Source organism: Balaenoptera acutorostrata, chromosome X, assembly GCF_949987535.1.
Source record: "Balaenoptera acutorostrata chromosome X, mBalAcu1.1, whole genome shotgun sequence".
Taxonomy (NCBI): Eukaryota; Metazoa; Chordata; class Mammalia; order Artiodactyla; family Balaenopteridae; genus Balaenoptera; species Balaenoptera acutorostrata.
The window spans coordinates 1,811,457-1,825,856 of record NC_080085.1 but is presented as its reverse complement, the minus strand read 5'-3'; the positions used below and the strand labels follow the sequence as shown (position 1 = coordinate 1,825,856).

General features: G+C 47.4%; 1 protein-coding gene across 2 annotated transcripts in view; it reads right to left on the bottom strand.

Moving 5' to 3' along the window:
• Nucleotides 1-236: 236 nt before the first annotated feature.
• Nucleotides 237-14,400, bottom strand: part of CD99 (CD99 molecule (Xg blood group)) — a 32,819-nt gene continuing 18,655 nt past the window's right edge. The window contains exons 6-10 of one of the 2 annotated variants that reach the window (XM_057537728.1): nt 13,107-13,151; nt 10,024-10,068; nt 8,336-8,449; nt 2,042-2,098; nt 237-757 (exon numbers count right to left, since the gene is read on the bottom strand). In XM_057537728.1, coding sequence (XP_057393711.1) covers nt 732-757; nt 2,042-2,098; nt 8,336-8,449; nt 10,024-10,068; nt 13,107-13,151 — 287 coding nt within the window. In that variant the 3' untranslated portion in view covers nt 237-731. Of the gene's footprint in view, nt 758-2,041; nt 2,099-2,701; nt 5,015-8,335; nt 8,450-10,023; nt 10,069-13,106; nt 13,152-14,400 lie in introns of those variants that run through there. The other variant, XM_057537729.1, reaches the window with a different exon arrangement.

The following is a 14,400-nucleotide window of genomic DNA, read 5'->3' as shown; positions in this document are numbered from 1 at the left end:
TGTGCAGTATGTGTGCGCTGTCCTAAATGGGGGGAATGCTTCTAAAGGTGGAAAAGTCATCGTTTGTTACCAGGAGAAGAGGAGGCATTCCGTTCATGGCAAGATGTTATAAAGAGCGAACACTTGGGGTGATCGTCTGTCTTACAGCCGCAGAAAAGGGAACAGGGGGTCCATCCCACTAGTTTCACAACCTTTTTTAAAAGTCACCCCATGGCAAAACATTAAGTAAGAAGTACTTGGTTTCTAATTTCTTTTTATTAGTTTGGTGTGGGAAAAAAAAAAAAATCCTAATAAATGGAAGAACTTTTGAGGAAACTAGCTGAAGGCTTACCTCACTCTATAAAAGGGTCAACGTTAGCAGAGGTTCAGACGCATTCAATTTACAGGCAATTTGTAAACAGCCCGGAGTTTCTGTTTGGGGAACTTCAGTGGGGTTGAATGATGGGGACTTGGTCGGTCAGCCTTTCACGGCACAGGGGAAACGCCTCAGGGCTGTGGAGAAGGTGAGTGTAATTCCCCTCTGGAGGCAAAACTCATCACAAGTCAATCTCACCCACCCAGCACGGTGGTGACGCACCTCAAGATGAAAACTAGGAATCCCAAGTTGAGCAAAGGCACAGACAAGCCGGGGCTTGCTCCCGGCGGGACCGCTCTGTCCCTGCAGGCGATCTTTGCAGAGGCTCAGCAGGCGAGCTTGGGATCCTGCTAGGAATCACTTGGCTGCCGACCTTCTATTTCTCCAGAAGGGTCTGTTGAACTGCAGAGGAACAAGACACAAGAACAGATTTTAAAAGGCATCCCCAGCGGACCTGACAAGCACGTGAATACCTGCAGGTGGAAAATTCCAGAAGCGGGTGACTCTATTTCTACAGAAGATAGAAGTGTGCTCAAAACTCACAGCTGGCAGAAAGCAAAAACTAAATCTAACTGGTTAGAAAAAAAAATTCAATAAATTTCATACTACGATGCAACAGTTGCTATTAGAAACGGACACTTCGGGAAAAGTAGAAAGAATCTAAGAAGAGGCATTCTCTACTAGCGACTTCTCTGAGACGGTAAGAAATGTCTGCCAACTACAAATTTCAGAATAAATAATTCTGTAAATGAGGGTCCACGGCGTTGGTTCATTTACAACGGTGCAGGGCTAAGATTTTCGGATCAGTTCATTTCTGTTTTGGAGGTCTCTTTCACATTTTCTCGTGCTTAAAAAGGATAGCTCATTTTATACATCTTTCCCTTACTTGAAAAGCAATGAGCTAGACACTTTCTAAAAGTCTGTATTTTTAGAATTAAAACTATGTTAACTTTTCACTAAAAACTTATCTTGGGACTTCCCCGGCGGTCCAGTGGTTAAGAGTCTGCCTTACAATGCAGGAGGCGTGGGTTCAATCCCTGGTTGGGAAACTAAGATCCCACATGCCACGGGGTGTGGCCAAAAACTTAAAAAAAAAAAAACAACAACCAAAACTTATGTCAATTCCACAGGCGTCCTATGCAATAAATGTTGCCTTTCTTGAGCGAAGGAGTGGGTCTCCACTTATATACACAAATAAAAGAAAGAAACACACACAGGTGTATAGACACATAATTTGTGTTTTCCTGCCATTTTCAGAAGTGGTCCTAATCACTGAACATCCACCTCTGGCCCTGAGAAGTTTCCATAAGTTGCACCACCTCCTCTTGGTCCAATTCTCCACCGGGTTGGGAGGATTCTGTAAAAGTGACCGCAGCACGTGAAAATGCTGCAAAAGGTGCATCTCAGAAGACGCACGCCGGCCAGCTGCTGACTCCGGCCATGCGGCAATGGGGCGACACTTGGAAAATTCTCGTAGCCGACATTTAAAGAGAACTTGAAGCAGACTTAGCTCTCATCAGAAGCCTCCAGGCCCCGGAAAGTCTATGTAGCATCTCCTCAGAGAACCCCCTTGAAAACTTAGAGGCACAAAGGATCCCATCCAAGAATCTGAGCAGGGCCGCGGTGAGAGGAGGTAAAACAGACCCGCGGGGGCGGTGGGAGGGGGCCACTCGGGTCGCTTCTTACCGGGTGGTTCTGCGTTGGCGCCCTGATGGTTCTCCATGTTGACCTCGCCCTGGTCGGCTGCAAGCAAGAACAAAACGCCCCAGGGGGGTGAACACAAAGACAGCACACCCTGATGCTCACTCTCAAGCCGAACTGGCCGCCCACCTCCTGCCCCCAAGCAGAGGACCGTCCTGGTCATCAGGGCATGAAGGGCACCTCGTGGGGTCTGGTTTGTTCGCTCCTGTGCTTTTTCAGTCTATCATTTTATTTCCCTATTTCTACTCCCAAAGTTTTCGAACACACGTCAACGCAAAGAGGACCGTGTCGCGCCCCACCGGCCCCCAGAAACGATCTCCCAACATACAGTGTGAGGCGACAGAATTCAAAATGCACGAGCGAGCGGGGCGGGGGGACAGGACGGAACGACAGGGTTGAGGGAGGGATGGAGTGGGAGTTTGGGCTTAGCAGATGCAAACTGCTAATGTTGAGGATGGATCTACAACAAGGCCCTACTGTAGAGCACAGGGAACTCGATTCAATATCCTGGGATAAGCCATCATGGAAAAGAATATGAAAACGAACATATAACTGTATAACTGAATCACTGCTGTACAGCAGAAATTAACACAACGTTGTAAACCAACTATACTTCAGTTAGAAACAACAAAGACGCAGGAGAGATTCCCAGTCAAAACATGTTTATTTCTTTACTGCATGCTCGGGAAGGGACACGGAAGCACGTATGACATGAAAAGGACTGAAGTAGCTCACGGGACCCATGACAACCGTTCTCCTGTTTTCCCGAAGCTTTGATTTTCTCAAAACACCAGCATCTGGGGTTAGTATTACGCGTGAACACCCAACACCCCTTTTAATCCCGGTCCCAGAAACACGCATCCCCCGTCTGTATGAAATGGATTCCATGAGCCCTCACCCTTTCCCCCAACCACGAAAGGAGACCCCAGTCAGAGACCAAAATTCTAAGATGACAAAAAAAAGAAAGAGAAACACCCAAAGAGGAGAGAGTTTGAAGAGATCTGTGAAAACACTGTAGGGCGGTCACTGCCAATGTCACGTCTTCTGCTGGCCGGGCAGGAGGTAGGCTCTGAACACACGCACATTTTAGAGTGAACTATTACGACAAGAAATCCTAAATGTGCTTTACTTTCACATGACAAAGAATCTCCCTACCAAAAGAAAAAAAAGGAAGAAAAAACCCAGTACAAATATTCTGATGGGTCCGCAGAAACCCTATATCTGGCTACGTTCAAGGAAAAGAAAAAAAGAAATGCTCCTGGGAAACAATAAAGTACAGCCAGACCCAAGTCCATTTGGGGCCAAGCATTATTTCCAACAAGTAAAAGGCACGTTCAATCCATTATCTGAAGAGACATTTGGGGGGAGGGGGCGGGGATGCGGGCACACTTGGTGTCACCAACGCCCAGCATTTGGGGAGAACCTGAGGGAGGGTGGGTGCTTCGTGGGCGGGGAAAAGGATCGGCCCCCTGGGATCCCGTTTAGCTGGAGCCGTGTGGTCAGGGATGCAGGGCCGGATTCCCCGTTGCCAAGCGCCCAACCCAACCCCAGGGACCCCTAAGAGGAGACCTGGCCTCCACAAGGTGCATCGTCCCGCTGCAACCTCAACACTTAGAAGGCCAAACACAGCACATCTCAAAATCAAAACCAAAGCAACTCACATGCTTTTAAGCGAGGAGCCGCTTGAGCTATGAAGGCAATTACAGCAATGGCAGCTTTAGGGGTCTCTACGTGTGTGGGCTATTTACGTAAACACAGCAAGCACTGGGGCCAAGGGCAGACCCCAGAGACCACTGACCGGCAGGGTCTCATCCGGAGTTCACACCGAGGACTTAATTCTTGGGGCACAGAGATTCGATTTAAATGCACCCCTGTGCTAACCGGGACACGGGCTTTATTTCATCCGAACCAAGAAATCTGCAGACGCTTTCTTCAAAGACCCAGACGGCCGGCAAGGTGACCACTGTCAAGGCCATCAAGGTGACTGGCGGAAGAGGACCAGGCCCACGGGAGGGGCACGGAGAGCCTCTGTTGCAGGGTTCTTAACCCACCTCCTGATACTAACCCCCAGAACCTGCCACTCGGCCACCAGATCACCACCAGCCATTTCACCCCGGGAATGGACATCACCCTGACGCTCAGCACACGGTCGGAAAAAGAAAACTAATATTTACGCACAAGAAGGAGATGGTCTGATGTTAAAAAGGAAAAAAAAAAAAATGCAGCAATGACTTCCATGCTTACGGGGATATACAAGGATGCAAGAATTCTAGAGTGTCAAGATCCCAACACTCACTTCTCCACTGACCTTAGAAATTTAAGATCGTGAGATTTTTAGGTTTTTCCTAAATATGTGGATTTTTTTTTCCCCCCGCTGCAAACTGGGAAATTCACATAATTGGCAAAAACTGATCCGAGAAAGAGTTAGGAAATACTTCATGGAAATGGACCACAAGAATCCAGGGGCTATGGAATCAGAAGGTTAAAAATCCATCATGAGCGTGAAAGATGAAACCCTATGACCCAGGGCCGGCTTTGCCCCAGGACTCTGAAAGCGGGACGGCTAACCCCCTGCAGGATCCGCTGCAAGGACGGGGGATGGTGAGAAACCCGGCTAGTTCCCGGAAGCCCCCCGCGGCACCATTTCCCCCTTCTGTTGGATTTCACTTTAAAAGGAAATGTCTGCATTTCTCTTCCTTATTCTGAAGCTACCTGGGCCTTAAAATGTAATAGCATACGCTTCTGTGCACCGTGAAGGGAGAAAACATGTAGGATTCAAGGCATGGCATCCGGTCTGGGAGAAACACATCACTGCGGCAGTTTTACTAATAAGGAAAAGGACAAATGACAGCAAGGTCTGCTTTCGACTCTGCGTCTTTGTAGATAAACGCGGATCGGAAAGGAGGATCTTGAGGCCCCGCCTGGGGTTTTCTGCTCGTCCCTAGGTCTTCGACTCATCTGAAACGGAAGGTCAGAAAAGGAAAATGAAAGAAAAACAAACAACGAGAAGTAAACGTCCGAAAGGTTTGCTTCAGGTGCGTGCCCACAGCCCAGGCAGCAGTGCAAGCTGTTAGGAAGACACCCTCTGGGCTCAGAAGTTGAGGAGACAGGCTGACAGAGCAGAGCCTCACGGAGTGGACACTGGGATTAAGTGGGGGGAGGGAAGGGGGGCGGGAGGAAAGGAGGAGGGAAGGAAGGAAGGGAAGAGAGGGGGGAGAGAGAGGGATTAAGAAAGAAAGGAAGGAAGGAAGGAAGGAAGGGAAAGAGAGAAAGAGAGAGGGAAGGAAGGAAGGAAGGAAAGAAGGGAGGGAGAGGACATGCCAGTAGCTCATTTCACCAAAGCCTCAAGAATCTGCCACCATCAAGGACAAGGGAAGCAGCTGGCGGATGTGCGGTGAGCAACGAGAATCAGCCGTCGAGCACACCCAGTGACAACAACCGAACACTGTGCCCTGTGCAAGCGGTCAGTCTCAGCACCATCCATCATTTAAACTGGTGACTTGAAGCCAACCCACGAAAACGCAAAGACACACATCCACCAGGAGCCTGCGTTCCAAAACGGCTTTAAGAGGCCAGCTTGCATCACTTGGAAGAAAACCAGATTAAACTCCTAGAGTCACAACTTCAAACCTTTAGGAATAAAGGACAGAGCTACCAAACTTTGCTGGCCGTGGAGGTTTTCTCCTATCTTCTCATGGAGAAGCTCTTAACTAAGTATATATCAAGACTGACAGTACTAGATTGATGCATCTCCACGTTGGGAAAACACATCTGCTTCCCCCCGTTAAGTGCTCGAGAGGAAGCTTGGCGCAAATTCAACAGACACTACAAAATTCAATACAACGAGGTCCTGGCAAGTCACTCTGTAAACCGCCACGCTCAGAGCATAATGGTTTACCCCAAACCACGCTTCCTCCAAGGCTGGGAGCTCACTGTCCAGGGTGTAGCCATATCCCCCTTACCAAATCTCCAAGCTCACCACTGCACACCTTAAAATAACCACCCCGAAATAAAGCCTATAAAATAGTCCTGCACGGATCTGAAAAGGTCTAGGATCGTCATGCACCTGACGCCTGGACATCTCTGTTCATAAAAACACATAACTGACAACAAACACTAAATTCATTTTATAAGGCAGGTCTATAAACCGTAATATCTACCCACGTGGTCAGAAAGACGCTCACTGTCTGCATTAGACTCGGTGCTTCTATGAGAAAAGGGACCTAATTTTCTTTGCGTCAATGCTGAACATTTTACAGCTGGAGACAACAGTGCCTAATTACTGAAATCAGAACTACCCGCTTCCTTCCCCCATGAAGGTTTGCCCCCCCCTTTTCTTTTCCTTTTTCTTTGTGCATCTATATCAGCCCAAGACCATGAACCTGTGAAAACCACAAAGCAAATCAAATATTTAAAGTCGCACCTAATGTTAATTCAGCCTAAGAAGAAAGACTGAAGGACGCGTTCTAGGGGAATGAATGTAACCAGCCTCTCCGGAAGCATAAGTTGAATCCTCACCTGCCCTGAGCCAGTTCTTCAGAAAGTTCGCTTTTGGTTTTGAAAATCGTACGTTCAACTCTTTCTACCCGGGAAGGTTTCCGTTTCCATGCCCACCCCTTACCCCTGCAATGGGGGAAGAGTGCTTGGACCCAAGACGGAGAACCAGGGTTGGGGTAGGGTGGGATGCACAACACTTGGTTTTCCCAATTTCTGAATCCCTTTTCCAAGTATTAGATGTTGTCAAGTCTATTAAGATTCTTGGGTGCTTCCTCAAATCCCTGTGTCTTGACATACGAACATCCAGAGAATCATATATCCCATTCACACGGTAACAGAAATGCTTTGTAATTCCAGAGTCCAACTGGGGTTCGCCTGAAGATTTTCAGAAACTTCTGGGGCCAGGACTTCCCGAGCATCCTTGCCTAGTGAGCGCCTTCCTCTCCTGGCTGAGCGTCAAGCTCTGAGTTTGAGCGTCTTCAGAGAAAGGGGGAAATGTAATTGAAAAGGAAACACAAATTCACTTCCATCGAACCCCTAGTCTTTTAAGTCTTTGCTCGTTCTAGGAGAAGCAAAAGAAAAAGGTGTTTTCTTTTGTTCTGTTTCCCCCGACTCGGTTCTAACTGTAGATCTTTTATAAGAATCTCCTGGAACTTGGTCATCTGTCCATTTGGGCATCGCTGGATGCTCACCATTCCGCCAGCCAACCACACTTTCCTGAGCGCGGCCAGATGGAAGGCGTCCACTCCCACGAGGGAAATAAGATGCACTCAGGCACCCTTACCCTCCACTGCAAGGAGAGGGATATAAAAATGGCCTCTTATTTTAGGTCTCTGAATCCAAACGCTGTGTCAGACTTCCAATTTCAGGCTATAAATAGTGTTTGTGAACCTAAAAATCTGGAATGATGGAAGATGAAGGTAAACTCCATCCCTAGAGGGTAACTTTGCCTCTATCAAGTCTTCTGGGAATTTCCCAAGAACCCTCAGGAAAGGGTCCTTTAGGCAGATGACACCAATGGCCAACGGCAAAGCATGGATAAGGACTTGGGGTCATACACAGAAGGGAAGTTCAGCTTCCACAAGCCTCCTCCGAGGAGGATGGGCCGTCACGGTCCACGGGGCCACCAGAAACCACATCGCAACCCACCCCTCGCTGGTTCTCAAAGCAAGACCTAGACAGAGCCTTCCAGAGACGCACAAACATTAACTGTGCTCAAAACAGAGGAACTCACTGATGTCAGGACGAATCCTAAGTAACTTAGCATTTGAGTACAAAGTCCCAAAATGCCCAAGGATGGAATTCCGATCTCTGGGCTGGTAACGGTGGCATTCGGCGGTCCATGTAAATAACAATGAATGAATCGTAAGAGCGAACATTTCTTCAACACTCACTCTCTGCCAGGCAACCTGTCAAGACTTTCACACATGACCTTTTTGACCTTCACACATGACCTTACTGACCTTCACACATGACCTTACTGGCCTTCACAAAAATTCTAAAGCGCAGACTATCATCTCTCCTCGTTATGGGAACGCCCCCCCCCCCCCAAATGGAGTGGTTAGTAACTTGCACAAGCTCACACGGCTAAATGCAGGAGACGCTGGGATCAAAGCCACAAAGTCAGATCCCAGTTTTCTAGCGACTTCAGGACCCCCTCGGCCGCCTTCCACGTGTTTCGTGCCAACCTGAGTTCTGCTTCTTAGTTCTTTTTTTCTAAAGAAAGCACGGTTTTCAAAGCAGCGAGGCCCCACGGAAAGGACGCGGCGGTGAACGCCTTACCGTTCTCTTTGAAGCACAGCTTCTTCTTCTGGTAGGCGATGAAGCTGGAGATAGCACCGGCCACGGCCACTGCGACGGCACCAACGATCCCAGGGACCACGCCCGGGGAGTCGGCTGTGGGAGGAAGCACAGGGCACCGTGACAGGCAAACACGTAACCCTCACGGGCGGACCACGGGGCCGGGGGCTGGCGGCCCTGCCCGGAGGGAGAGGATGGGGCTGAGGCCTGAGAGGCGGGGCCCCAGGGTAACCACGGAGGGACCGTCACTCCGGAGCCTCTCCAGGAAACCCACGTCGGAATTCATTTCACTACGTGAGCTGTTTCCAATCCAAGAACTGGCTCCCAGGGGGATGCCAAGCCACACCTCTTCCCCATCCCTAGGACCAGCTCAGGTGTCCTCCCAGCTCAGTGAGGAAGCTCTCAGATGGGTGACAAATCCACAGCGGAAGGGGGCCCAGCGGGGACCATTCAGCGGCCGTGTGACCTCAAGCAGCCAGATGCCCGGCTCTTCATGTACCTTCTGAAAAATCAAAGTCCCCGACCTCTTCGTTACTCTCAGGTGCTCTACGGTGACGGTGTTTCCATCCACCATCAAGAATTCTAAAGCTACCTGCGTCCGTCCCACATCTACAGCTGTTTCTTGACACGGCAGGTGCACAAGACATCCTCCCCCATGAATAAAAAGGACGGTGTGATGGATGGTTCATCGTATGTGTCAGCTGGACTGGCCAGGGCCTGCCTAGGCAGCTGGGAACACTTCATTTCTGGATGTGTCCATGTGGCTGTCTCCAGAAAAAAATAACATTCGAACTCGTTAGCCTGGGTAAAGCGAGCTGCCCTCACCAACATGGACGGGCACCGTTCAATCCACCGTAACTACGTGGGCCAACTCCTTATAATAAGTGTCTTCCTACTCATCTCTATACATCCTAGTGGTCCTGTTTCTCTGGAGGACCCTGGTTAATACGAATGGCGTTCCTTCTTAGGGCACTTTGGGAGGGCGACCGAACTTAAAATGCAGATCCCGTCGGTACCAGCTCCAGGCAGACGTCATGCTAGTGAGCTTCACGGATACTGTGGGGTGTTTTGTGTTTTTTTAAACAAATGGAAGGTTTGTGGCCACCCTACGTCAGGCAAGTCTATCGGCACCATTTTTCCAACAGCATTTGCCCACCTCACGTCTTCGTATCACATTTTGGTAATTCTTCTAATATTTCAAGCTTTTTCATTAGGATTCTATTTGTGACGGTATCCGTGATCTCTGGTGTTACTCCTGTGACTTGCCGAACGCTCAGAGGATGGTGAGCCTTTATTAGCAATAAAAGTTGTATAAATTTAGGCCTGTACGTGGTGCTTTTTCTTAGCCTTAATGCCATTGCACACTGAACAGACTACAGTGCAGTGTAAACATCACTTTTAGACGCACTGGGGAACCATACAATTCGTGTGACTTGCTGTACCGCGATATTCGCTTGACTGCGGCGGTCTGGACCTGAATCCCCAGTATCTCCGGGGTCTGCCTGTTTCCGCTGAGCCCCCTTGGAACGCGTGTCCAGAGAACCGTTCTTCATTCCAGTATCTTTCAGACGACGCTGCAAATACTAAAAGTGAGGCTGTGACCACTGGCTCCCGCCTCCCTTAACAGTACACGTGAGGAACCAGGACATCGGGGACCAGGGGGTACGTACCCTGCTCCTCCCCGTCGTGCCTCTGCTTTCCGCCACCACCGCCTCCTGCAAGAGAGGAACAAGGCTTGGTGACAAATGGCGCTGGGGAGACGCTCGGTCACCGAAAACTCATACCAAGGACCAGCTCCTCCGACCTTGGGTTGTGAAGGTTCCTTAAGAGAAATGACCATGGGACTGATGAGGCCATTAATATCAGGGTGTCCCTTTCCACTGCTGGGAGGGGCTGTCCTCGTTCTGTGGGACGTATCACCTGTCTCGCTCCCGTGTACCTGAAATCCAGGCTTGGCACCTGACTCAGCCCCCTGGCCCCATGGTGGGGCTCCAGGAGACCCACTGAGCCCTCAAAGTCCCCCAGGGATTCGGGGAGAAACCCAGCAAGGGCCCCAGAGCCCAGCTGAGACCCTCGCATGGCTATGCGGTCATCCCAGGCACATGCCTGTTAACTCTCAGGCCCCCCAGTCTCACTAGGGGTGGTTGTCGGCCATGTGCTATCCACGGACCCACCACCTCTGGGTATTGTCTTCATTTGTGCTTTCCCCGGGGCTAAGGGATACCACCTCAACACCCCCTCTACTTTTTCCACATTTAATGCCAATGGATACTTGATGTTTTTGTTGTTGTTTGTCTCATTTTGTTTTTTCTTTTTGCCCACACTACGGAGCTTGTGGATCTTAGCTCCCCGACCAGGGACTGAACCTGCACCCTCGGCAGTGAAAGCGAAGAGTCCTAACCACTGGACCGTCAGGCAATTCCTGATACTTGATGTTAAGCTGACGCTTGTACAATTATGAGTGCACAAACCAGGAATCCACCCAGCGGACTGTACACTTGTGAGGGTGCCTTTAGCTTTGTTTCCTGTCAGCCAGTCACTCCCAGTGTGTCTTTACGGTATAGTCACACAGGCACTGCATGTTACATGGCTATGAAGCACCACTGACTGCTACAAAGGAGGGGCTGCATGTTACACAGCTACAGAGCCAGCGAACAGCCTGTTACATTCAGTGGGTAAGAGCACGTTACACGGCTAGTATCAAACTAGAACCCTGCCTGTTACACTCCTCAAAGTGGGGCAATCTTGTACAGAACCTAGAGATGTAAATTTAAAAGGAAAACCAATTTAGAAGGTAGATGGCTAGCCACTGTAGACATGACTTCGGGGACCAGGGTGGAAGGGGTTTACTCTGAAAGGTATGTGAGCTCAAGAGGGGAGGGCATTCCTGGTAGAAGGCAAACGAGATGATCAAAAAGCATGTCACCGTAAGGGCGTGACTGGTATAAACAGACTTATAATCCTTTGGGGGCTGGTTCATCCATTGATGCCAATCAATGGCGCTCCATCAAGCAAGGATTCAAAGCAAAAATGTTTCCAGTAACATTTAAGGCAGGCCAGGGAGGAATGAACCCAGCAAACTCTTACATGATCCTCTTACCAGTGGGACCATCAACGATCCCAGCCATTCTGGAAAGCAATTTAGCAACCCATGAAGGGATGTAAAAGTGGGAACTCCTTTCAGAAACCCTACTTCTTAGAAACCACCTTAAGGGAACCATATGGAGGACATCCAATATCAAAGCATAAAGATGTGTACAAGAAACTGGTGCAGAATCTAAAAAGCACAGCAAACTAGTGAAAATAACAAAAAAGAAGCAGCCTCACAGATATAGAGAACAAACTAGTGGTTCCCAGTGGGGAGAGGGAAGGGGGACGGGCAAGATGGGGTAGGGGATTAAGAGGTACAAACTACTATATATAAAATCAATAAGGAACAAGGATAGATTGCACAACACAGGGAATAGAGCCAATATCTTATAATAACTTTAAATGGAGTACAACCTAGAAAAATCCTGAATCACTACATCACACACCTGAAACTTATACAATACTGTACATCAACGATACCTCAAAAAAAAGTATTAAGGAGTATCAGGCAGTTAACTAATAAAAATGTTATTTTTCTGTTTAAAAAAGAAGAAACTGGTATAACCTAAATGCTTAAAAAGAGAAGGGAGAATAAACAGATTTTACATGCAGGGGCAAGAACACGGGTCAGGACGGGAATGGGGAGGGGCCATCAGAGCATGAAGGTCCCTCCCCAAGGATGTCAGAGCCATGGGTCACCTCCTGGGAAATCTTCACATCATCTTATTATTATTCACCGTTTACGCTCAATTCTCCAAGAAATAAACAAGAACCAGAGCTCGACGGCAGAGTTAGAAATAAAAGATTTCCCGAACTGGGGGCTGGAGCCCAGGTTCTTCTACCTGGCGGGGGGAGGCTGGAGTTAACTGCCATGGAAGGAGCTTCCCTCCAGGTGGACGTCCCGAGGCTTTGAGTTTGCAGCCCTCCTAGGAGGCTGTGGGCCAAGAGTGACGCCCAAATTCAAGGCAGACGCACAATCTTTCCCTGCCTCCTGAGGGTGACCCAAATGAATCCTGGTGGAGGAGATCTTTACCTTGTGTCTGGCTATGCGTTATATATTATATACACATATACTAGACGTAATACCTATTTTAGATTACATATGCATAATAGATGAATATAGTAAAAATATATTTATATGTAACATGTTTACACTATAATTTATACATACATAAATACATAAAAATGACTATATTTCATCAAGTTATAACTATTCTAAGCATATATTAATTTTATACTTATTTATTTATTATATTTAAATACTGTTTTGGCCCCCAGATTGACCTAAGATTTTAAAGACAGAGGTGGAAACCAGGACCTACTGTAGAGCACAGGGAACTCTGCTCAATATTCTGTCATAACCTATACAGGAAAAGAATTTGAAAAAGAATAGACACATGTCTATGCAGAACTGAGTCACTTTGCTCTACACCGGAAACTAACACAACCTTGTTAATCACCTCTACTCCAATATAAAATAAAAAACTGAGGGACTTCCCTGGCGGTCCAGTGGTTAACACTCTGCCCTTCCACTGCAGGAGGGCGCGGGTTCAATCCCCGGTCAGGGAACTAAGATCCCACATGCCGCACGGTGCAGCCAAAAGATTAAAAAAAAAAAAAAAAAAAAAAAAAAAGAAAGACAAAAAAAGAAGGGGAACCCTACCTCCATCTGAAGTCCCATCAGTCAGGTCCAAATCCGAAAAGCCATCTAGAAGGAAAAAGACAGGATCATCTGTCACATGAGAAATGTCGGCAGTGTCTTGATGTCTTGGGGTGAAGGGAAACATATCAGAATCAAAAACAGGCCTGGGGTGGTGGGGAACCCCATAAAGGTACTTTGAATCTTTCAAAGATACAATTATTGGACTTCCCCAGTGGCGCAGTGGTTAAGAATCCACCTGCCAATGCAGGGGACACGGGTTTGATCCCTGGTCTGGGAAGATCCCACATGCCGCGGAGCAACTAAGCCCGTGCGCCACAACTACTGAGCCCGCACACCTAGAGCCCATGAGCCACAACTACTGAGCCCGCGTGCCGCAACTACTAAAGCCCACGCTCCGCAACAAGAGAAGCCACCGCAATGAGAAGCCCGTGCACCGCAACGAAGAGTAGCCTCCGCTCTCCGCAAGTAGAGAAAGCCTGCCCACAGCAACGAAGACCCAATGCAGCCAAAAATAAATAAATAAATAAATAAAATAAATTTATTTATTAAAAAAAAAAGAAAACCATAAGCAAGCATATGAAGATGGCTTCAATTTGCTTTGCAACTCATACTTCTAAAATAGCAGAGAAACATAACATTTTCAAAATTAGGGATTAGTTATGATAGTATATAACTGCCAAGAAAAGTCATATGATAAAAATTATTAAATGACATAAGAAAATGCTTATGGAATACTCATAAGCAAAAAATAATGTTATGACACAGTGTGAATAAAAGATTGACAGTTTTACTTAACGGTTGTTTCATTTAAATTGATATAGAATACTAGGGAGAATAACCATCTTCACTGTGGTACAGGATGGACAGTACTTCTATTTTTCTGCATTAAAAATTAAACAAACATATAAACAAACAAAAAAGCCAACTCAAAATCTGAAGTTTCAACAGCCATTCAACTCAGAACACTGATGTTAGTCAAATACTCAGAGAATACTATGATGTGTCAGAAAAAAGGCGGCAAAAACCTTTAAAAAAAAAAACAAAAACCAAGAGCTTCTCTAAAGGGAAAGAACAAGCTGATATTTTTCTCCATATTGATTCTCTGTATTTAAAATCTTACATTTAATTTTTTAAAGTTTCCATTAAAACCTTGGAAGTAAAATCAGCACACTAAAAATCAAATCCGAACCAAAAATATATTTTTGAAAACTGTTTTCCACGACTGGAAAATTGGCATTACGTTGCACAGAGAGTTCACAGTAAGATCATGCTAAATCTGAAATTACCTCCTTTC